Here is a 25,272-nt window from a genome sequence, read left to right on the forward strand (position 1 = left end):
CTCTTTGTATCGTGTTTATGGTCTCTTTGTGTCGTGTTTTAGTTCTCTTTGTATCGTGGTTTATGTCTCTTTGTGTCGTGTTTTAGTTCTCTTTGTATCGTGTTTATGGTCTCTTTGTATCGTGTTTTAGTTCTCTTTGTATCGTGGTTTAATGGTCGTGTTTTTGTTCTCTTTGTATCTTGTTTTAGGTCTCTTTGTCTCGTGTTTTAGGTCTCTTTGTATCGTGTTTTAGGTCTCTTTGTATCGTGTTTAAGGTCTCTTTGTATCGTGTTTTAGGTTTCTTTGTATCTTGTATAAGGTCTCTTTGTATCGTGTTTATGGTCTCTTTGTATCTTGTTTAAAGTCCCTTTGTATCTTGTTAAAGGTCTCTTTGTATCGTGTTTATGGTCTCTTTGTGTCGTGTTTTAGGTCTCTTTGTATCGTGTTTATGGTCTCTTTGTATCTTGTTTTAGTTCTCTTTGTATCGTGGTTTATGTCTCTCTTTGTGTTCTCTTTGTGTTTTATGTCTCTTTGTTCGTGTTTTAGTTCTCGTGTGGTTTATGTCTCTTTGTGTCGTGTTTTAGTTCTCTTTGTATCGTGGTTTATGTCTCTTTGTGTCGTGTTTTAGTTCTCTTTGTATCGTGGTTTATGTCTCTTTGTGTCGTGTTTTAGTTCTCTTTGTATCGTGGTTTATGTCTCTTTGTGTCGTGTTTTAGTTCTCTTTGTATCGTGGTATCGTATGTTTTTAGTTCTCTTTGTATCGTGTTTTATGTCTCTTTGTCTCGTGTTTAAGGTCTCTTTGTATCGTGTTTTAGTTCTCTTTGTGTCGTGTTTTAGGTCTCTTTGTGGCGTGTTTTAGTTCTCTTTGTATCGTGTTTAAGGTCTCTTTGTATCGTGTTTTAGGTTTCTTTGTTTCTTGTATATAAGGTCTCTTTGTATCGTGTTTATGGTCTCTTTGTATCTTGTTGAAGGTCTCTTTGTACCGTGTTTTAGTTCTCTTTGTGTTGTGTTTTAGTTCTCTTTGTATCGTGTTTTAGGTCTCTTTGTATCATGTTTAAGGTCTCTTTGTATCGCGTTTTAGGTCTCTTTGTGTCGTGTTTTACGTCTCTTTGTCTCGTGTTTTAGGTCTCTTTGTAAGGTCTCTTTGTATCGTGTTTAAGGTCTCTTTGTATCGCGTTTTAGGTCTCTTTGTATCGCGTTTTAGGTCTCTTTGTATCGTGTTTTACGTCTCTTTGTATTGTGTTTTATGTCTCTTTGTGTCGTGTTTAAGGTCTCTTTGTCTCGTGTTTTAGGTCTCTTTGTGTCGTGTTTAAGGTCTCTTTGTGTCGTGTTTAAGGTCTCTTTGTCTCGTGTTTTAGGTTTCTTTGTATCTTGTTGAAGGTCTCTTTGTCTCGTGTTTTAGGTCTCTTTGTGTCGTGTTTAAGGTATCTTTATATCTTGTTTAAAGTCCCTTTGTATCGTGTTTAAGGTCTCTTCGTATCGTGTTTTATGTCTCTTTGTATCGTGTTTTTCGTCTCTTTGTATCGTGTTTAAGGTCTGTTTGTATCGTGTTTTACGTCTCTTTGTATCGTGTTTAAGGTCTCTTTGTATCTTGTTGAAGGTCTCTTTGTCTCATGTTTTAGGTCTCTTTGTATCGTGATTTGGACCCCTTGTATCTTTTTTTTATCTCTGTTTTTTTAAAATAGCATCTAAAGAAGATATACCAAGGGAGGCAACTGTTGTAGCGATACTTGTCGAATCAGTATACCAAGGGAGGTAACTGTATGTATTGATACTGTTGGAGAGAAATATCTGACAATTGGGCAAAGGTTGTTAGCAGACCGGGTCTCCCCTTTTACCAGCCTATACCAAGCGTTTAGAGGCCTTAAGCGTCAGTTTTGCATGTTTATTATCTACATAGTTTATGTTAGCACTATATAGATGTAAACTTTCATAATTTCCCCAACACGTCTCTGCTATCTGTATTCATGTCGCCTCATGCACTCTTCTTTTCAAAGTTTTTTTTTCATTGCGCTACTATTTAGCAAATTAGACAAAAAGCGTAATTTTTCACACGATGACGAATGGTATGGATTTGGGGAAGTGGAGATTCTAATAGGAGACATGTGGACATGTGAAGAGAAGTGCCTTCGATGACAATGAAGGATTTTTCTGGATGATCCTGTTCTTTATTTGGACCAATAAATAACTTGCTTAAATACATGCATTAATTTTTTTTCAACAAAATATTCTTTCCAGAGAATTTACCAAAAAATCCCCTTCCCAGAATTTATCACAAAATTCTCCTTCACGAATATCTATGGGCATATCGTGTTCAACATTTCCCGCCAAAAATACATATTACAAAGTTCTCCGCCTTGAATATCTAGCCTCGGATCTAAATTACCACTAAATTCGATTCTTGGAAAACGTACAAAACATCTACCATAAAATAACTACGACTAATGCCCGGAAAATCTACCCAAACATTGCGCTTCCTGAAAACCTGCTACTGTAACGCTGCACACCTTAATAAGAGAGGGTTTTTTAAAAATTTTTAATCCATCCAGAAAAACTCATAAAATGGCCACGATTCCCTAACAGTAAGTGAAAACAGGTGAGAACCAGCTGTGACACGGCTATATTTAGGCACCTTGTAAAACCTTGAAGGGTTTTGAATAGATTGATCCGCTTAATTTGTTCTTTAACTCACGCTAAATATATTTAACTGTAAAGTATAATTATACTGTTACCGTATCCAGCATCGTGACAGTTTACACTCGTTCTCAATAAACAGTTCAAATAACGATTTGTAATCGTGCATTATCGGCAATTTCAGAACAATTTCGTGGAGAAAGGATTAAGAAAAATCAAATTTCTTATCTTATTTGAAGATATCTTACAATTGATGGTTTTGAATGTTTACCAAGCATACGTAGTAACTAAATAATTTATCAAAAATATTCAAAATATTGTTATCTCTTCACAGCGATGATAACAATTAACGTTCGCTTTCTTTCCGAATAAAACCTGGAAATATGAAATATGTAACTATTCAGGTGGGTGCTCATTATTTGTCTATTTTTATATGTTTATTATTATCGTTATTTTTTAGTTTGATTTTTATTTTTTTCATTTCTTTATCTTAGATATAAATTATTCCCGAATAAAAGTGTTAAAAAATAACCCTATCAATACAAACTTTAAAGATAAACGAACTTCTCTAGATATTGTTATATTTGTGTAAACAGAGGATTTGAAGTCGGTATAGCGTTAGCGTTTTCGGATTAGTGTATTCCGAGTATAACCTGTTTTCTATACAAACCCATTAGTGTAGAATGAGTGAGATATAGTGGTATTCCTTAATCGTTTGACCGTTGACTCCAGGGCGGTGTGGACACACTGTGTTACATGGGTTCGTGGAAAACACAATAACTGTTGACACATTGATGGTAGAGAGATAAAGGTATGTTCTCTATGTGTCACACGTGTCATTGGATTTATAAGTTATACTTATCTACTATGTATTTATTTGTTTGTATACGTTATTTAAATTAATATACTATATTTAGATTTCTGTTAGTTTCCTTACTAAACCATATACAATATAAAATATCGTAATTTCTACACAGTATAGTAAATCCTTTGACTTTTATTTGTTTATCGAACATATATGTTTTAATGTTATATTAACTAACAGATTACACTGAGTAGAACCGGGTCTATAGCTTGTATATAGGTATAGGGGAGGCGACGTTCTCATTACACTCGAAATATACATATCGAAACTGCCGATTTAAGGGTGTGAGTGAACAATTGAACATTATTTCATAAACTACACTCTATTTACAGTTTGTTTAAATTAGACTAATTGATAAATAACTGATCCTGAGCAGATACATCACTTCCATTACGACTACAGGTTACATCACCTCCATACCTACTACAGGATACATCACCTCCATACATCACCTCCATAACTACTACAGGATACATCACTTCCATAACTACTACAGGATATATCACCTCCATACCTACTACAAGATACATCACCTCCATACCTACTACAGGATACATCACCTCCATACATCACCTCCATACCTACTACAGGATACATCACCTCCATACTTACTACAGGATACATCACCTCCATACCTACTACAGGATACATCACCTCCATACATCACCTCCATAACTACTACAGGATACATCACCTCCATAACTACTACAGGATACATCACCTCCATACATCACCTCCATAACTACTACAGGATACATCACCTCCATAACTACTACAGGATACATCACCTCCATAACTACTACAGGATACATCACCTCCATAACTACTACAGGATACATCACCTCCATAACTACTACAGGATACATCACCTCCATACATCACCTCCATAACTACTACAGGATACATCACCTCCATAACTACTACAGGATACATCACCTCCATACATCACCTCCATAACTACTACAGGATACATCACCTCCATACATCACCTCCATAACTACTACAGGATACATCACCTCCATAATTACTACAGGATACATCACCTCCATACATCACCTCCATAACTACTACAGGATACATCACCTCCATACATCACCTCCATAACTACTACAGGATACATCACCTCCATAACTACTACAGGATATACATCACCTCCATACTTCACCTCCATAACTACTACAGGATACATCACCTCCATAACTACTACAGGATACATCACCTCCATAACTACTACACCACCTCCATAACTACTACAGGATACATCACCTCCATACATCACCTACTACATATACATCACCATAACTACTACAGTATACATCACCTCCATAACTACTACAGGATACATCACCTCCATACATCACCACCATAACTACTACAGGATACATCACCACCATAACTACTACAGTATACATCACCTCCATAACTACTACAGGATACATCACCTCCATAACTACTACAGGATACATCACCTCCATACATCACCTCCATAACTACTACAGGATACATCACCTCCATACATCACCTCCATAACTACTACAGGATACATCACCTCCATAACTACTACAGGATACATCACCTCCATAACTACTACAGGATACATCACCTCCATACTTACTACAGGATACATCACCTCCATAACTACTACAGGGTACATCACCTCCATACATCACCTCCATAACTACTACAGGATACATCACCTCCATACATCACCACCATAACTACTACAGGATACATCACCACCATAACTACTACAGTATACATCACCTCCATAACTACTAAAGTATTTGTCGCCCTCAATAAGATTTACTGACAGACATAAGTGCAGTGTCTTTCGTTTTACAGCTATTTTCAGTTAGGATTTCTTTCACCTGTTCACTTAAGACTACAATTAATATATCAGCTGTAGAAAACATTGTCAATGTATTCTCACGTCAAATGGAGACCATTGACCAGATAATGTTTGTCTTTCCCTGGTGTTATAATAGGACAAAGCTAGATAACTGACTGTGTACCCAGATCCACACAACACAACAATGGATATATCTAACAAATCGTAACAAGTATATACAGAAGTGTGTGTTGTCTGGTTGAAAGGTAATAATTTTGAAGGATAATTCTCACCCTGGTGCTGTAATGAAATGTAATACATGGGTCTATAGGTATTCAGCTAGGATCGGTGACACTGAATAAGGTACTCTCATGTAAACAAGTAAATATCTGCTCACAAATAAACCATTGAATATCGTATACTGAAGTAAACCAGTAAATATAGTGTTGTCTTCAGTAAATATAGTGTTGTCTTCAGTAAACCAGTAAATATAGTGTTGTCTTCAGTAAATATAGTGTTGTCTCCAGTAAATATAGTGTTGTCTCCAGTAAATATAGTGTTGTCTCCAGTTAATTTAGTGTTGTCTCCAGTAAACCAGTAAATATAGTGTTGTCTCCAGTAAATATAATGTTGTCTCCAGTAAACCAGTAAATGTAATGTTGTCTTCAGTAAACCAGTAAATATAGTGTTGTCTCCAGTAAATATACTATTGTCTCCAGTAAATATAGTGTTTTCTCCAGTAAATATAGTGTTGTCTCCAGTAAACCAGTAAATATAGTGTTGTCTCCAGTAAATATAATGTTGTCTTCAGTAAACCAGTAAATATAGTTTTGTCTTCAGTAAACCAGTAAATATAATGTTGTCTCCAGTAAATATAGTGTTGTCTTCAGTAAACCAGTAAATATAGTGTTGTCTTCAGTAAACCAGTAAATATAACGTTGTCTCCAGTAAACCAGTAAATAGTGTTGTCTTCAGTAAACCAGTAAATATAGTGTTGTCTCCAGTAAACCAGTAAATATAATGTTGCCTCCAGTAAACCAGTAAATTTAGTGTTGTCTCCAGTAAACCAGTTAATATATTGTTGTCTCTAGTAAACCAGTAAATATAGTGTTGTCTTCAGTAAATATAGTGTTGCCTTCAGTAAATATAATGTTGTCTTCAGTAAACCAGTAAATATAATGTTGTCTCCAGTAAACCAGTAAATATAGTGTTGTCTCCAGTAAACCAGTAAATATAGTGTTGTCTTCAGTAAACCAGTAAATATAGTGTTGTCTTCAGTAAACCAGTAAATATAGTGTTGTCTTCAGTAAACCAGTAAATATAGTGTTTTCTCCAGTAAACCAGTAAATATAGTGTTGTTTGTTTCAGTAAACCAGTAAATATAGTGTTGTCTTCAGTAAATATAGTGTTGTCTCCAGTAAATATAGTGTTGTCTTCAGTAAACCAGTAAATATAGTGTTGTCTCCAGTAAATATAGTGTTGTCTTCAGTAAACCAGTAAATATAATGTTGTCTTCAGTAAACCAGTAAATATAGTGTTGTCTTCAGTAAACCAGTAAATATAGTGTTGTCTTCAGTAAACCAGTAAATATAGTGTTGTCTTCAGTAAATATAGTGTTGTCTCCAGTAAACCAGTAAATATAGTGTTGTCTTCAGTAAATATAGTGTTGTCTTCAGTAAACCAGTAAATATAGTGTTGTCTTCAGTAAACCAGTAAATATAGTGTTGTCTTCAGTAAACCAGTAAATATAGTGTTGTCTTCAGTAAACCAGTAAATATAGTGTTGTCTTCAGTAAATATAGTGTTGTCTTCAGTAAACCAGTAAATATAGTGTTGTCTTCAGTAAACCAGTAAATATAGTGTTGTCTCCAGTAAATATAGTGTTGTGTCCAGTTAATATAGTGTTGTCTCCAGTAAACCAGTAAATATACTGTTGTCTCCAGTAAACCAGTAAATATAGTGTTGTCTTCAGTAAACCAGTAAATATAGTGTTGTCTTCAGTAAACCAGTAAATATAGTGTTGTCTCCAGTAAACCAGTAAATATAGTGTTGTCTTCAGTAAACCAGTAAATATAGTGTTGTCTTCAGTAAACCAGTAAATATAGTGTTGTCTTCAGTAAACCAGTAAATATAGTGTTGTCTTCAGTAAACCAGTAAATATAGTGTTGTCTTCAGTAAACCAGTAAATATAGTGTTGTCTCCAGTAAACCAGTAAATATAGTGTTGTCTCCAGTAAACCAGTAAATATAGTGTTGTCTCCAGTAAACCAGTAAATATAGTGTTGTCTCCAGTAAACCAGTAAATATAGTGTTGTCTCCAGTAAACCAGTAAATATAATGTTGTCTCCAGTAAACCAGTAAATATAGTGTTTTCTCCAGTAAATATAGTGTTGTCTTCAGTAAACCAGTAAATATAGTGTTGTCTTCAGTAAACCAGTAAATATAGTGTTGTCTTCAGTAAACCAGTAAATATAGTGTTGTCTCCAGTAAACCAGTAAATATAGTGTTGTCTCCAGTAAACCAGTAAATATAGTGTTGTCTCCAGTAAACCAGTAAATATAGTGTTGTCTCCAGTAAACCAGTAAATATAGTGTTGTCTCCAGTAAATATAGTGTTGTCTTCAGTAAACCAGTAAATATAGTGTTGTCTCCAGTAAATATAGTGTTGTCTCCAGTAAATATAATGTTGTCTTCAGTAAACCAGTAAATATAGTGTTGTCTCCAGTAAATATAGTGTTGTCTCCAGTAAATATAATGTTGTCTTCAGTAAACAACAAGGTATTAAATGCCTTGCCCGACGGAAGCGAATGTTGGTCGTTGTTTTTTTCTCTCATAAAACTTAATAATCCAAAGATTAAGCTTTCCATTAGATATGTTAACATGCCTCAGCAGTAAAGCCTTACTGTCTTCGGTAATTATATACCAACAGTGTAGGTTCTCATAGGCATGCTGTAAACAAACAACGGATTTAACTTTTAGAAGTTGACATTTAACATTCTATCACTGTTGGAATAACATACAATTGTATCGGTTGATTCGTGATAAGTAGCTTTACTTTGTCAATCTACCAGACCTGATCAGTCTCACGAGAATTAACTGATTAAATAAACTAAATATATAGAGGGATCTAAGGACGACAATGAGAAACGGTAAACCTGGCCATATTGTTTGTTAAGGTAAGGCAGGGAGCAATTTCCTTACAATAAACACAAAAATTGTGTAGGTATGACCTATTACACTTGTCAAATGAACGGAAACAGTAAATCACATATATGTACAGTCGAAGCTCGTTATCTCGAAATTCAAGGGACCGTGGAAAATAATTTGACTTATCCGAAGTTCGACTCAACCGCAGTGTTCAAAATAAGGTTGACGTATATATATATATATATGCGTGCGTGCGTGTGTGTGTGTGTGTGTGACTTTAATTATTTTTTCTATTTCATAGAGATTTTGTAAAACTTATCTTAGAAGCTTTTTATTTTTACGAGCCTTTACAAGCAAAGAATAGATAAAAAAAATTGAGGCAAATTTAATAGTTATATGATCGTACATGAGTTTCCATTTATGAAAGAAGCCGAACAATGGACTACTGTATATTAAACATGGGTATAGACAAAAATCCTAACATGGATATTCGCTGAATAACAAGGCAGTTATGTAATTAATTTCTTACAACAGGAAGATAAAATTAAGACACTTTTTTATTACATCAATCAAAAATGTCTTATTTTTACAAGTTTAAAGTTAAAATGTGGATACTATAATCAAACGGAGGCAGTCACTTTTTGTGCCATTTTTATCCATGACGTACATGTAACGTTATTGACCATGTCATTACATCATCACCGATTTCTGACCGGAATAACCAATGAAAATCTATGTTACAACGAAAGTTATATTACAATAGTGATACATGTGCTGGACGCATTCAATGCATAATTCGCCGATTACGTCATTAGTTAGCAGTTTAATCTACATCAAATAAAACACGTCGTGTAATAATGATAACGTCAGACGAATGTCCTTTTTCACCAAGAAATACACCAATAAAAATTCCTGCGCATAGATTAATGAACATGTACAGTGTAAGTTTCTGATCAACAACAAACCACATGAACAGGAAGTGAACCTTACATCTCCTATCGCTTTATCGACTAAGCTGCTGCAGCTTCAAAATATAATTGTGTGAATTTGTACAATCATTGTTTTACCACAAACCTAAGGATTTTGATTTAGAATTCCCTTTTTTCAATTTTCCATTTCTTAGTAGTAACTTACCTGCTCCCTAGATCTACAGTATTTGCTTACCACAGCTAATTCAGTAGTGTAGGACTTTGTTCAAATTGAACTATTTCCATGAAATGTCGACTTCTGATAATTCAACTTACCACACAGTGTTTCAACAGATGTCAGTTGATGAAGATTTAGGGAAAAGTTTAATTGCCGCCATCCTGACGTCATAGGGAATATATTATTGCCCAGTGGCTATGTGAACCTGGTTCCCATTTGAGAGCGTGACATTACATACTTAGATGAACATTTTCCTCTTGCAATTTTCTACAGTGATTTTTGCCTTTGGTTAATATTTTGCCCCTTATCATCAACTTTTATTGTATTGTTTTGTTTTAAACGTGTCTATTATTTCAGGACTTTGTCAGACGTCGGTCACCTGTCAGTGCTACCACTGGTTGACGAGGCAGGACGACCCGAGAATGGCCCAGTCCAGTATAACTGACGAGGAGGGCGAACTCACAGATGAGGCAAGAAAAGGTATGTTTAACGTCACTTCCTGCTAACGCTATTCTGCTTGTACCATAGTAAAAGCCATTTTACAAATCCATTTCATCAATCGACCTGTTTTGAGAAAATAACGAAAAAAATTGAATTTTTATTTGCAAAATAGGAATATGCTGATTTGGTACGCCATTGGGGTTAATATTTAATGTGAGATTTTGTCTTTCTGAACATATTATAAGTAGTTATTGTGTGAGTTCCGCTGCCTCTTTAGAATCCTTCTAAATACATGTAATCTCTATATAATCTACTATAATATACAGTATTTTAAGTCAACGAATACATTCAATAGTTAACAATTAGTGGTCCGTGATAATGTTTCACATTCAGAGGTCCCTGCATACAGTATTTAATGTTTAGTCGTCAGTAAATATATCCTGTTTAGTGGTCAGTAGATATATCATGTTTAGTGGTCAGTAAATGTATCATGTTTAGTGGTCAGTAAATATATCATGTTTAGTGGTCAGTAAATGTATCATGTTTAGTGGTCAGTAAATATATCATGTTTAGTGGTCAGTAAATATATCATGTTTAGTGGTCAGTAAATGTATCATGTTTAGTGGTCAGTAAATGTATCATGTTTAGTGGTCAGTAAATGTATCGTGTTTAGTGGTCAGTAAATATATCATGTTTAGTGGTCAGTAGATATATCATGTTTAGTGGTCAGTAAATATATCATGTTTAGTGGTCAGTAAATATATCATGTTTAGTGGTCAGTAGATATATCATGTTTAGTGGTCAGTAAATATATCATGTTTAGTGGTCAGTAAATGTATCATGTTTAGTGGTCAGTAAATATATCATGTCTAGTGGTCAGTAAATATATCCTGTTTAGTGGTCAGTAAATATATCATGTTTAGTGGTCAGTAAATGTATCGTGTTTAGTGGTCAGTAGATATATCATGTTTAGTGGTCAGTAAATGTATCATGTTTAGTGGTCAGTAGATGTATCATGTTCATTGGTCAGTAAATGTATCATGTTTAGTGGTCAGTAAATGTATCATGTTTAGTGGTCATTAAATGTATCCTGTTTAGTGGTCAGTAAATACAATGTTTCATGTTTGCGTTACAGAAATAAAGCGAATTTTCCGTCTGATCGACACCACCGGAAACGGAAAGATCGGGGTTAATGACCTGATGCGGTCTATGCAGCTGAGCGGGGGGAATCCCACCAAAGAGGAGGCTGAACGAATGATCAATGAAAACGATATGGACGGTAAGTTTTAGAATCTTCTTTATATTTAGAGGCGTCATTCTAAATCAAAGCATTTACGTGCGATTTTATATCTTATATTCTGTGAAACGTTCAAAGACATTGAAGTATTTGTTTAGCATTGAGTCGCCTTTTTGAACACTCCGTTTTCAAGGGCATTTTTTATCTTCTTTATATTTATATTTCACTAAAGATATAGATCGAAAGTAAAGTATTACCAATACATTGTTCTAGAGCTGTATTCGTCTTACACCAGACCATCGTCGGAAGATGACACCAGATAAATCCTAGTAAAACGATTTGGCTAGCATATGCAATTAGCTTTACTTATATAATATTTCGTCGTCTATCATATTCACTGTTATCATTGATCTCGCTCTCGCGATATTTCACTTGGGTTGACATAATTTAGAAATACAATTTTGTATGACGTGCCGATATGGTTAGTGATGTCAATCACTTTTTTTTATTATGTTAGTGACGTCATATTGCATTTTCATCATCAATTACCATTACAGCTCTTGCAAAAATGAGTTATCGATGCGGAGAAATTCGCTGGGCTAATCAAATGTTGGGTTATGTCCTAGATAAACTATGATACAATGAGTAGCTGGTTCCTTGGCTTGTTATAAGGATATCTAGGCTGGGTTGGACGAGATACTGTTTTCAGTCTTTCTAGCCTTTACCGTTTTCAAACGATTTCATGCCAGTTTCAACATTCTGTATATCTTTTTGTATTTATGTTTTGGTCTTTGTTATTTTTTCAGGTAGTGGAAGTGTGGAATACCAGGAATTTGAAAACATTATGAAAATCCATATTTTAGCCCTTGAGTACCAGAATGATATTCTAAAAGATGCTTTTAAACGATTTGATAAAAATGGCGACGGATCATTGGACCTTGAAGAGCTCCGGAAGGTTCTCTGTAGTATAGGGGAAAGTCTCACTGACGAGGAGGCTGAGGAAATGTTCGCAATGGTGGACGCTGACAAAAACGGGAAAGTTGATCTGGAAGGTGAGTAAAGGTTATAAACATACGAAAGGTAAAAGGTTAAATTATAAACATACGGAAGGGTCAAGGTTTCTAGGAGAGGTCAGGGTTATAAGTTCGTAGAAGTTTTATACGTGCTTAAAATGCACGGACATTTGGATCGAAACGGTGACAGATATGTCATATATTTCTGTCTCTCGTAAATAGTTGCCTTTTGAAATGATTGCCTTGGCATATGACATTTTCAGTCATTAATACAGTTGTATGCGGTAAATTTCATCTTCATAATCGTTACGACACTTTCAATGAATGTACCATCTGTGGAGCCTAAGTTTTTGATGACTATAAAGATTGTAAATTATAAGCTTCTCTCTAAAACAATAGCAAAAATTTATTGTTGAATAATTTTCATTATACTTTATCTATTTGCAGAGTTCCTGAACGCCTTCAAAGCGTCGTGACAAGACAGTTATCTCCCCTCTAGAAGCACACGGGAATTAGTTTACCATATTAGCATTTGGAACATACTGAAACAATAACGGTACTGAACAGTTATGTCTTCAGCTGGAAAGTTTTCACAACTAAACAAGAGTCTAGGACGGAAGCTGTCAATAACGGACTATGAATAGCTCTCGAGAATGCTGCACTCTATATAAAAGGGATTTAAAAATAGTGTATGTATACGCTCTCATTTCTGTACAAATTTCAATAATTTTCTCTTGTGTCATTAAAGCAAGTCCACACTCTTTGACTGTTTGTCTTATTATCATGTATAATTCAAATCGTGAGAACTATATAGTTGTTACAAAAAGATATCAACAATTCAACACAATGGTTTTTTCAAACTCAAAAAAATTAATAGAGGGTAAAATATGAAAAAGGGAAAACTTGCACGGAGACAACTGAAACAATTACAAGGAAAATGAACTCAGGTGTTCTGAAAGGATAAGCATCTTCTGCTTCATCGACGTCATCTGCCGTGTAAGTTTTGACAAGCAAATAACCTTTGCCAATGAGAATGTGAACAAAAACGGAGCCATCAAGCACACTTTCGAGCATCGAAGACGGTATACTTCATATCACACAAAAAATATTTTCCAGTGAGGTCACAGTGACGGTATAAAACCTCCTTAATATCTGCGATAACCTACGTTTGTCGAAAGCATGCGTTGTCAGATTATCCATCAGCTGTTGACATCTTGCACGAAAATCGTAATAAGCTCTTGAACATCGAACCAGTTGTTACATTTTAACGACATAAATGGGAGAAGCAGTGATGTCACTATTTAGAAATGAAAAATTAACTATATCTCTTTCCTCTTCTATAAGCTCGTACAGTAATTAGTAAGCATTAAAACATGAATGAATCGGCTGTTGTTAAGTAAGGGAAAAATAAGTCCTGTTATTTCTGAAATAGTGAAAGCAAATCTTAATTTAAACAATATTTTCATTCAATGATAAAAAATTTAACACATACTTATGATACGTATTGGGTGGGAAAACAAGCAAAGATGTCAATATCAAAGATGGCCACCTGTTGGCCATATTTTAAAATTTATTTATTTATTTATTTTTAAATCATTTCAATTAAAGAATAGACATTTGGAAACCAAGAAAAAATTGTAAAGATTCATTCAATACTATCTAAGAAATAGCTATCACAACATTTTACTATCGAAACCAAAGATGGACGCTTGTCAGCATTATTTTTAAACTTACAATAATGTAGTCATGAGATCTGATTAAGTATTATCTCATTTTTATCGATTTGTGATAAATTCTTATATTGAAACAAAATTAAGTTAACGGACGTATTTGAGGAAGATTTATAAGGGAAACATAAACAGCATCCAATATGGATAACTGCTATTCCCTGATCTACCTAGAAATACACAGTAACGACAAGGCAAAGCTAAAAGAATTACTTATTCGTAAAATATCTATTAACAACGATAACAAGATCCCATTAGACTGATATCACTATTAACGTTATCTGTGTTTTCGCGATTGCTGAAAAATACAGGTGGATGATCACATGGAGCTGAATCTATCGAATAGCTTCAATTGCACTTTTATCATCTGTTTAATTCCAGCAATATGTTTATGTAGTCGTTGCTGTGAGAGCGTGTCCGACATTTTTTATGACAGTACATGTGAATATGAACCAACACATTGGTCTTGTAAGTTTTCAGAGGTTTTAAGATTAGATCAATATTTGGTAAAAATGACACTCCTGTATGGTTGATACTAAGAGAATGGGAGTTTTTAGAAGTTCGTAATAACCACCTACCAGGGTAGATCCATATTCATCTATCCTATAGGCAAGACAGAAAAAAACTTGTAGTTATCGTCTATTTCTAATCACACTATAAAAATTGAGGATATGAACATTATGACCGTGTTAAAATATTCTAACAGGATCTAGAGAATTTGTAAATGGATAGCGTCAAAGAGTTCGGTCTGGCCGTGCATTTTCCCGCCCTTATTTCCGATATTTGGTGCTCGTGATCAACTCTTGTTGCTTGACGAAAGGGTACCCTGACATGAGTTGTAAATAGTTGTGGCGCGCAGACTTGGCGGGAAAAGGAGGTAGCCTTGGAAGGTAGCGGAATTTGGCTTGGTTGATCGCCGGCGACCAGATCTATCAGATAGAGCGTCCGTCTGGTTGGTTTGCGTATTGTAAAGGATGATTCTGTACATTAATAATATATCACACACAGAAAGCAAGGTTATTTTTTTCATTTTCACTCGCAATCAATATTTTGACTTTGTGTAGTATTATTATAAAATGAAAAAAAACAAAAGCAAAAACCTTAAAAAAAATTCTTTGTTTCTAAATTATTTCGGTGCAGACAGGGAGTCAGAAGAGAAAAATGAATCTGGCCTCTTTCCTATTTTTCAAATATTTTATTCCTTAAAACATAGATATTTAGAAGAAATGATTATTCAGTTTGAATGAGAAACTGAAACTCCAAACCATGTAAAAGTCTATTTTCCAGTCGAGATACCATTTAAGGGAAGTAATTCACTTCGTAACATTTATACATTGTATTCGTTTTATAAATTATTGTAATGTATATCAGAATTTTGTTATAGATCATGTATTCCCGGCCTGATAATTTATCAGATTACTTATTGACAGAGATAGTCCAATATTTAGTTAAAATGACATATGACAATAATGTAATTATTAAACGGAAGAGAAACACAGTTTGTATTTGTTTTTCCGGAACTTTTTCTCCGCTTGAAGTCTTAATTTAGTTGTTACTCAAAAAGCAAGATGGCGGATGACCTGCAGTCAAATTTGGCGACATACAAACTACAGCTTCAACAGGTAAGTTAGAGCTGTGTTCGGCCAAACAACGGCTCTTAATAGAAACATTAAATAATTTAGACATACTTTATACGGAAGAAACACCATTACTTTTCTTGTAAACGTTATAAAACAAAGAAATTCACGCGATCACATGGGAGACAAACGTTCTGTTGTCGTCCTGTTGTTTCAATATTGCATTGTCGATCGTGAGCTGTTTACATTATGCAATGGTATCTTCTTTTAAAAAAAAACTGGATCAAATTAAAATTTCTGTGTCTTGATCTACCATGATTTTATATACACAAGCACGACAGAAATAAGTTCAATAACTTACATAGAACGAATAAGTAAACTATCAAATTTCCTTATTGGTACCGCGTTTCCAGTTTTGACGATATAAAATTCGAGACGTTCCGGACATATATGTTTGATGAAAATCATACAATTTATATTTCACGATTCATTGTTTACTGAACATTATATAGGATTGACATTATATATCGTTGTAATATGATATATTTAAATCTATATTTAAAACGATACTTGTTAACTTATTACGTTTCTAAAATAGCTGTAACTTTCAATGTGAGTCTTTTTTTAAAGCATTCCTGCTATTTTATCAGCATAATAACTATCATATCACATATTAAACATTCAATACCTGTACGTGATGGTACCTTAGTGATTATTTCATCAAGTTGATAGATTTTTTTTTATATTGACACAAAATTAATGTTGAGGTCAATAGTTTTGCTTCAGTCAGAAAAACAAATTACACCTCCACTGGTATTACACTGTTCACTTTTCAGTTTAGTTATTCTAGCGCTGGTTAATTGCACTAAATGAAATGTGGTTTGTGTGAAAGATATAATTTTTTTTTAATTTTAGGTGGAAGCTTCTTTAACTAATGATGCAGATAATGAAGATCTTCTTAAACTGAAAAAGGATTTACAGGTAAATTAAAAAGTTATTAACAAACAAATTATGTATGTAACAGGGTTTTTCATAAGAGCCGGTCGTCGGCCAATTTGACTGGCTACTTTGATCATTTGGCCGTCTACACCAATCCAGTTCCGTAATAATGTTCCGTACACGACTACACTTACACGGCAGGCCGGCCTCCTACTTTCACTACACAGCCTACTGCTAACAAAAGTATGGAAAATCCTGATGTAAATTTACTTGATCTTTGTATTTTTGAAAACTCATTCATGTTATAATCACATTGCATGAATTATCTTAAAATTGTATCTGAGAGAATAAGTTGATTTTAAGAGAAAGCTAATACATACACTCAAATGCTTTCGCAGGAAGTAATTGACCTGACTACTGAGTTAGTTGGCCAACAGAAAGCTATCTTAGGTGGAGCTACATTATTGGAAGCGGGGCCGAGCAGTGAGGAAACAGAGACAAAAGCAGAAAACATTCAACATGCTTGGAAATCTGGTGACATGTGTATGGCCATGTACTCGGAGGATGGCCAGTGAGTAATTTTATATTCATTAAATTTCTTTTAGAAAGTATAAAAATCATGTATTTATCCGAATATCAGCAAACAGTTCTAAAATAAGAAACCTTTGAACATTTTAAATCTTTGTAAACTTTTTAAACAAATGAATATTTTATGACAGGTGATGGAGTTTTAAAGTATTGTGCCTCATTTTTATTCATGTGTGTTCTTATGATTTCAGGATTAAAATTCACTGCAATTAGCATGATTTGCTGTCAGTAAAATACACTGTATTGGCACTATCAATTTACTGTAGACAATGTAAACGTAGCATAATCCCATATCTCCCTAGAATGAGTCACTGGTAGCCAGTTTGATTAACTGGTGTAACTATTTGAACAGGTATTACGAAGCAACAGTAGATGAGGTGTTGGAGGATGGGACATGCACAGTCAAGTTTAATGACTATGGAAACACAGATGTGACCGAGGTAAAGGTTTATTCTACTGTATCTTGTCACATAATAATCACTCATCCAGAAAGCAACGTTTATTTGTTCTAAGAAAATTTATAGATTTATAGCCTTTTTACTTAACTGTTTTTATGTTCCGACATTTTAGGTGAGAGATGTCAGTGTACATTCCATATCATGCTGCATTCTGTTGGGAATCAATATCATTTCTTGAGAACCTTTTAACAAATTGGCATCATGCTTATTCTATAGTACCATAACATCAAGTTCTACTCCATAATATTAAAATGGTCAGCAGTGAAAGGTCAAAAGTGGATGGAATGAGGGGATCCCAATCTTATCTTTGTGTAATTTTAGTTTTGCAAATTTATGCTATAAGTACCAGGAAATTTGTCTGAAAACTTTGATTTTGTCTTTTGACCATGATTTATATTTAGAGGGTGATATAGTACTGGTACATTGTACGAGATGGTGACAATAGCAATTACGTACAACATCAGGATTTGCAACCATATGTGAAGATCAGAGAGTAGTGATTCAATCCCTTTAACCTAGGAACTGTGTTCCTCAGTAAACCAAAATCACAGACTGAGCTCTGCTGTTGTAGCTGTGTCTCTTGGGCAAATATTTTTTCTTGCTTTTCACGGAGCAATAAACCTAACAAACCAACAAATTTATATGAAGCTATTAGATTGTTTACAAACTTTTAGTAAACTTCTGTAATGTCTCATTGTTCATACTGTCAGATGTACAAAATAACCTATTGTTCGGTCTCATATATACACCTATGTCTTTACAGGTAAAGTTTTTAAAACCCACTGACGCAGAGAGACATTATGCCACTGGAGAGCCTGGGTCAACAGACACGAAAAAACCTCAGTCAAAGTAAGACAACAACAAGTTGTGAATTAAATACAGAGGATGTAGCATTTGTGTACTATTAACTTTCATGGGAACATTCATTGAATTATCATTGTGAGCAGTGAACTTGTTCTTTTGAATTGGAAATGATAAGTTGCGGGATTGCTGTTCCAGAATCGCTATTGAGTGAGACTCAAATCGAAATAAAATACACTTTGAACTTGTCTTATTCAATGAAAACAAGATCTTTAATAGACACAAACATCAGTAGGTTTATAAAGTTGACTTCATATGAATTAATTACTGAATGGGCTAAATTTCAGAACTCTGTGATTAAAAAAGTTCTTTTGTTTTTTAGACACATTACAATAATTATAATCTTTAAATATGTTTTACAATCAAAATTAGTGATGTTCTGATTAATTGACTTCGTTGTGTATTGGTCGGTTGCGCTGATTAACTAATTAATCAACATCAATTTTTCAAGTTCAGTTGTCAGTAAAATCAATTGTGACATTCGTGTTTCCCTCTCTTTCACTGAAAAAGTCTTCAATCTTCGATTCTATCAACAAACATTATGAAGTGATCAAGCATATGGTTGAACAAAACTAGTTAACATCACCACTTAAGCGCTTAATACATATTATTTTCCAATACTTGTGGAACAAATCTGATGAAAGTGGTGGAGTCCTTTTTTCATGACTTTCTGGGCAAGAAGTGCAAAGTACATAACACTCTAACTTTTAGATTCTTCTTTATTTATGTTATCAATTCATCATTGCAAAAATGGAGTTGTATGTTCTCCTCATAATCGTTAATTAGTTGATCATCGATTAATTGAGATGATCTAATGATTGATCATGAGACTGTATCCTCCCAACACTAGCATTAACTGGTAGGGTAGGTCCTTATTGTGTCAGGATGAACTTCAGAATTATCAGGTTTTTGTATTTTGTAGATAAATTCTTACTTTATGAATGAAGGAAGAAAAGTAATGCATGAGAACAATGCCTAAATTTGATATTTCGAAAATGTTGTAAAAGAGTCAGGCATGAGGGTCTCAAAGATGCTTTTAACTTGGTAGAAAGTTTTGTCATGAATATTTCTTCCTAAAAAGAAGACTAAGGCCCAAACTCTACAATGGGTAAGATTTTTTGAGTTGGTCTGTTACAAAAAAGTAAGAATGGAAGGAAAGAGGCATTACACATACACAAACTGTTATCCATTAAGTAAATTTTTATTCTACCATGGGGACACTGGAATAGTGTCCATCCTGTCTCCTGTGTTTTTCTTTCAAAACTTTGATCAGACATCAGGTCCATTTTCTCAGTTTTAGCGTGCAGATTTTCAGGAGGTTCTCAGTAGTTAAATAATGGAATAAAATTAAAGACCAAGTTTTTGACAGATTTTGAACTTAACTTAAACTTCACAATTCAGGTTAAACTTCATATTTAAACTTCACATTTCAGGTTAAATTTCACATTTCGCTTCATTTTTTGTCCAAGAAAGAATGAGGTACATAATACCTCGTACGTTTATCAATATTTCTGTTTAATCTGATCTCTTGTGTCACTGTTGGTTTCCCCAGAAAGGATCTCATAGCATCACAAAGGGAATACAAGAGAAAGAAGTCTCAAAAAAAGGCCCAACGTCTCAAACAGATGGAGGAGGAAAGAGAGTCAGAGAAAAACAAATGGTTGGATTTTAATTCCAAGGTAACCTAGCATTAGCGTGTATATATACATTTAAACTTTAGTCTATATAAAAAGTTATTCTCATACACGAGACAAGGGAATCTCACCCGCTGGTTTTTTCTGTTGCATTCAATCTGTAAGTATCTTTGCACAACATTTGTCTTTTTTGAAAAAGAGAGACAAATTAGAGGAATAGACATATTTAAAAAGGAAAATAGTTGATTAAATTTTTATGCAATTTTGATGGATTTGTGCACGAAGAAAAAAATCATCATAGTATCAATAGGTATTCCAGATTAATTGATCTCAGTGTGCAGCTGACTTTGTAAGCACTTGACTAGATATATCAATCTTTTAGAGGGAGGAATGAACACATACATGTCAAAAATACCACAAGTCTTGGTCAAAGTATAATTGTTGTCTTGTTTAACAAGGTGAAAATATAGTCCAAATTTTGTGCTGTTATTCCATTTTTCTCTCTCCAAGGTCAGGTATATCCTGGCTTTTTACTGGTGAGATTTTCATGTCTTGCTTCAGGGTACTCCCATATGTATATGAGGTATTAGTCTGCCTGAGTGTATTGATGGATCTGTAGTTTTGATAGTGTCTTTCTGCAGTTTATCAATGTGTTAAACCTCTAACATTGTTGAGAGTGCCCTAGGGTTGAGACTGGGATTCTCCTTATCATATCTATGATGTCTCATCAAAGATGTGAAGCATTAGGACTACAAAAACACAGGAGGAGAAAAACAATCAGTCACTTCCTTGCTGGTGAGATAGAGTAAAAATACTCTTGTTTGCATTGTAGTAATTTTTCCGAGGGTTGAAATCCCCCTATCTTACTTCCAAAGGAGGTGAAAATTTATTTTTTCTGAGGGTTGAGATCCCCCTATGTTACCTCCAGAGGAGGTGAAAGATTTTTTTTTCCCAAGTGTTGTGATCCCCCTATCTTACCTCCGGAGGAGGTGAAAGATTTTTTTTCCCAAGTGTTGTGATCCCCCTATCTTACCTCCGGAGGAGGTTAAAAATTGATTTTTACTGAGGGTTGAGATCCCCCTATGTTACCTCCAGAGGAGGTGAAAGATTTTTTTTCAAGGGTTTTGATCCCCCCATCTTACCTCCAGAGGAGGTGAAAGATTTTTTTTCCCAAGTGTTGTGATCCCCCTATCTTACCTCCGGAGGAGGTTAAAAATTGATTTTTACTGAGGGGTGAGATCCCCCTATGTTACCTCCAGAGGAGGTGAAAGATTTTTTTTCAAGGGTTTTGATCCCCCCATCTTACCTCCAGAGGAGGTGAAAGATTTTTTTTCAAGGGTTTTGATCCCCCTATCTTACCTCCAGAGCTGGTGAAAGATTTGGTTATTCCTGAATAATAATAGATTAACAGATTCTTTCACCCTCAACCTTCCTTGGAGATGAGATTAGGGGATCTCATCCCGAGAAGAAAGATGATTAGGTTAGCAAACTTACACATCTTTTCCCAAGGATTGAGATCGCCCTAACTCACCAGCAGTGGGGTAATTTTTTCTGTAACCAAGCTGGCTTTATTAGGTACTTCAAATGTGTTTTTGTTGGCTCAATGCTTCGGCGACATGATTGAATCATTGAAGTGGAGTCAGTGAATTGTTACTGTGTAATTGTCCTGACAGGGGAATCCCTCCTCGATCAACCCAAGGGACAAGGAAATCTCTCACAGGTTAAAACTATGGATTTACCTGTCCCGGGTAAGAGAATCTATCAATCCCATATACCAAAACTGTGTCATCATATTTCTTACTTCACGCCTCATATTCACCACAAAATTAATGATTGTCTGCATTATTGATTTATTTACCTATTTTATTTTCAGACATTTTCCAAAACTAACAAAGGAAGAGTGAAAAAGAGTATATTTGCGACAACAGAACATGTGAATGGCCGTGTTGGTGTCGGAACTTGTGGAGTGAGTGGGAGACCAATGACTTCATTTACTCAACAGGAGAAGTGGAAAAAATAGAAGTATCTATGCGTAATACTCCGCAAAAATTCAAGCGAGAGGAGTTCAGTATGAAATATGCTTCCATTAAAAGCAGGTAGCATCTCCTATCTCGCAGGTCGGAGATCAGAATGAGGCTGCTGGTGGGGAATCCCACTTGAAGCGAAGTTCAACTGGACTCTCCTGCATATATTTGACTGTTTCACAGGTTTGGCAACAGGGTTGCCAACTTTCAGATTTGATGTGCCAGATTTGAATGCATTAAAAGTATTTTATTAATACAACTAGATTAGAAGTGGCTGTATTTTAACAGCAGAACAATATAACTTCAGTACAACAGGACTGAAGTGAGCTGGAGATACAGCATGAGAACTGGACGAAAGGATGTAAAGATTGACAATTGTTAATAGATTGGTTGTCATCATTAATTCATAGTACAACTGTAGTAAGATTGTAGTGACCTAATGGACCCTGTTATTGTGGTATGGTAGATAACACACACAATAAGTAAAATATTTTTGTATAAATTATTTAATGTGTTTAGAAATTTAGTACGCAATTATTAACTGAATACATTGTCGTAGAACAGGGTTTTCCACTGGCTTGGAATTGGGCAATTTTTTGCCGCATTTGGGAAGGAAAATTGGTGAATTGAGTAGGAATTTTTTGGGAGTAAATTTGCAAAATTTCAGAAATTAAGGTAGGGGTGGGGTGGTCATTATTTCCCCAACATCATATAAAAAAACCCTCAAAAACATTGTTTAAAAGTCACAAGTGATCTTTTGGTATATAATATATTTGTTTCTTTAAACTACATACATCTACACATAATAAGCAAAGAAAAGGGTCCATGCATCCAATAGTTGATGTAGAAATCTTGTTTTCCACACACAAAAAAGGAATTCTATAATTTCAAGAAAATTTCTTTGAAAGAAAAAAATCAATGACAAGATCACTTATGAAAAAACCTTACTGAGTGCTGTACAAAATTTGAATTGAGATCTTAACCTTCTTAATATATATCACAATAACCATTATATAAAATGACGGGTATTGATTTTAATATTTCATTTTTGATTTTTAAATGTGATAAAGTCAAAATGACAGTGAATAGAGAATAGAATAAATGATTTCTCTATTATCTAGTAGTAATGACTTTATAATTTCACAATGGTGTTACTCTGTTGTCTTGTAAAATCCAACTCAGTGATTATTTGTATAACAGGCTTTTAAATTTCACAAGGTACACTGTACATGTATTAGTTTTCTTCTGAAGAGAAGCTGCAATTCAAAGAAAGTGGATTTATGAAAATATATTTATCTGTTGAAGTAAAAAGTGAAAAACAGTGCAAACAAAATTACATTTTGTGAAAGTGAAAGAAATACCAGTTTGAAACACACACACAAAAAAAGAGAAAAAACAAAATAGAGTCTTGAATTCCCTGAAAAGACTGGAATTTTGAGTACAGTAATATCAAATTGAATTGTGAAATTCTGATGAGGATCACTTAACATGTCTACGAAGAAAGAAGCGGTGTAGGCAGAGGTAAATAACATGCAGTGTGATTGAATCAAATATTGATTTTAAATAGACTTTTTTTCTAATATTTTTTTGCTATCTATTTTGTTCCTTGTGTATTGGATAATACAGTCAAGTGTCTCGTAAGTTTTGAAAGAGATGTTGCTATGTGAAGAAAGCCAAGTGTAAAAACTTTTGAGGGAGGGTGTGAGTAGTATGAGAGTATCAATCTGTACATGCTTTTGAACTATGTTTTGTACAAATTAAAAATGTTGTAATACAAGATGTTCAAATTTCTTTTATGCTTTTCTGTTCCTTAAAGGCGCTGTCACACTCTAGCGTATAGAGTCAGCGTATGAGGAATGTACATACGCTAAAACAGGCTAGGGGTACGCTGGAATATGTTTCTAGTATGCCGGGGTATGCTAATGTACGCTGACTGCCAAACAATTTTTTGAACATGCACAAAAATTTTCAGCGTATGCTGACATATGAATTTTTCGCTCCTCATACGTTCCTCATATGCTGAACACGCTAGAGGTACCTTGAAGGTATTTTATTCATACATCGAATACACTTCTCATATGTTGAGATTGAGTGGGTCAGGAAACCAAGTGTTAGAGGAGCTTATAATGAACGTGTGTCTGACGTGTGTCTAATGAATGGCTAACATTATGATAGTAGTTCTAACGACAGTCTAACATACTCAACTTATGCCTAACATGTTCTGAGCGTACAGCCAACTTATCCCATGTGTTTTACATGCATATTTCCAGCGTATGTATATATCTATGTAAAATGGACTTTTATATATAACACAGATTTAGATATAGATATATATATATATATATATATATATGTCACACAGACTTAAATATAGATATATATTTAATTTATCAATGGTACAGGAACATTGGGGTCAATGGGGTCACACAGGTGTGTGAGCACGTATGTATGACTTTATGGTTAAATTTTATAACCCCACCCCTGTGTACGCTCTTCATATGATAGGCTGACATTCCGCATACGTTTCTCATACGTCGCAGGTACGCTGATATATGTTACCCATACGTCGCTATACGTCCAACTCAAATACACATCACATCACATATGCTATGCGTGCGCTACTAGTACACTGATGGTAAGCTAGGCTCACGTTACTGTAACTGTCATTAACCAAAAATCGACCTCATACGCTGAAATGTTGTGCATATAAAGAATTTTTCGAAATATTTGACACATTCCTCATGCGCTGGGTCTATACGCTAGAGTGTGACAGCACCTTTACAACACGTACATGATAAATGTAACAGAGGTCATTATTTATTTCCATACCTCTACTAGGATTTGAATACAGGGCCTCTGGTTTACTAGTCTGATGCTCAACAGATTGAGTTAAAGAGAAATTCTCTTGGCGCGATTAGTTGTGTCCTGTCCTTTACCAGGGTTACATACTCGCCCTTCAGGAAATGACTTGTCTTCGAGTTTCCAGGGATTACAGTGATGCTGGTGACAGTAACATCATTGATTATCAACAGGTCCCTACAAAGGCACCAATGTAACAGAGGTCACTATTTATTTCAATGCCTCTGCAAGGATTTAGACCCAGGTCCTCTGGTTTACCTGTCTGATGCTCAAACAATGGAGCTAAAGAGAAGTTCTCTCAAGCCGAGCCATATACTG

General features: G+C 34.6%; 2 protein-coding genes across 2 annotated transcripts; both read left to right on the plus strand.

The window, feature by feature from the left end:
* Positions 1 to 10,018: 10,018 nt before the first annotated feature.
* On the plus strand, positions 10,019 to 12,763 carry LOC132546440 (neo-calmodulin-like). Its single transcript, XM_060210152.1, has 4 exons — positions 10,019 to 10,076; positions 11,173 to 11,316; positions 12,081 to 12,326; positions 12,735 to 12,763. The coding sequence occupies exons 1-4, from the start codon at positions 10,019 to 10,021 to the stop codon at positions 12,761 to 12,763; spliced, it is 477 nt and encodes a 158-aa protein (XP_060066135.1).
* A 2,819-nt stretch (positions 12,764 to 15,582) lies between these two features.
* LOC132546442 (survival of motor neuron-related-splicing factor 30-like) lies at positions 15,583 to 23,872 on the plus strand. Its single transcript, XM_060210154.1, has 7 exons — positions 15,583 to 15,636; positions 16,507 to 16,572; positions 16,929 to 17,101; positions 17,471 to 17,558; positions 18,340 to 18,425; positions 19,990 to 20,116; positions 21,945 to 23,872. Exons 1-7 carry the CDS (start codon positions 15,583 to 15,585, stop codon positions 22,089 to 22,091), a joined length of 741 nt encoding a protein of 246 aa, XP_060066137.1. The 3' UTR covers positions 22,092 to 23,872.
* Positions 23,873 to 25,272: the final 1,400 nt, after the last annotated feature.

Source organism: Ylistrum balloti, unplaced genomic scaffold (genome assembly GCF_031769215.1).
Source record: "Ylistrum balloti isolate Yb309-2 unplaced genomic scaffold, AGI_CSIRO_Ybal_v1 Utg369890, whole genome shotgun sequence".
In the NCBI taxonomy this organism is placed as follows: Eukaryota; Metazoa; Mollusca; class Bivalvia; order Pectinida; family Pectinidae; genus Ylistrum; species Ylistrum balloti.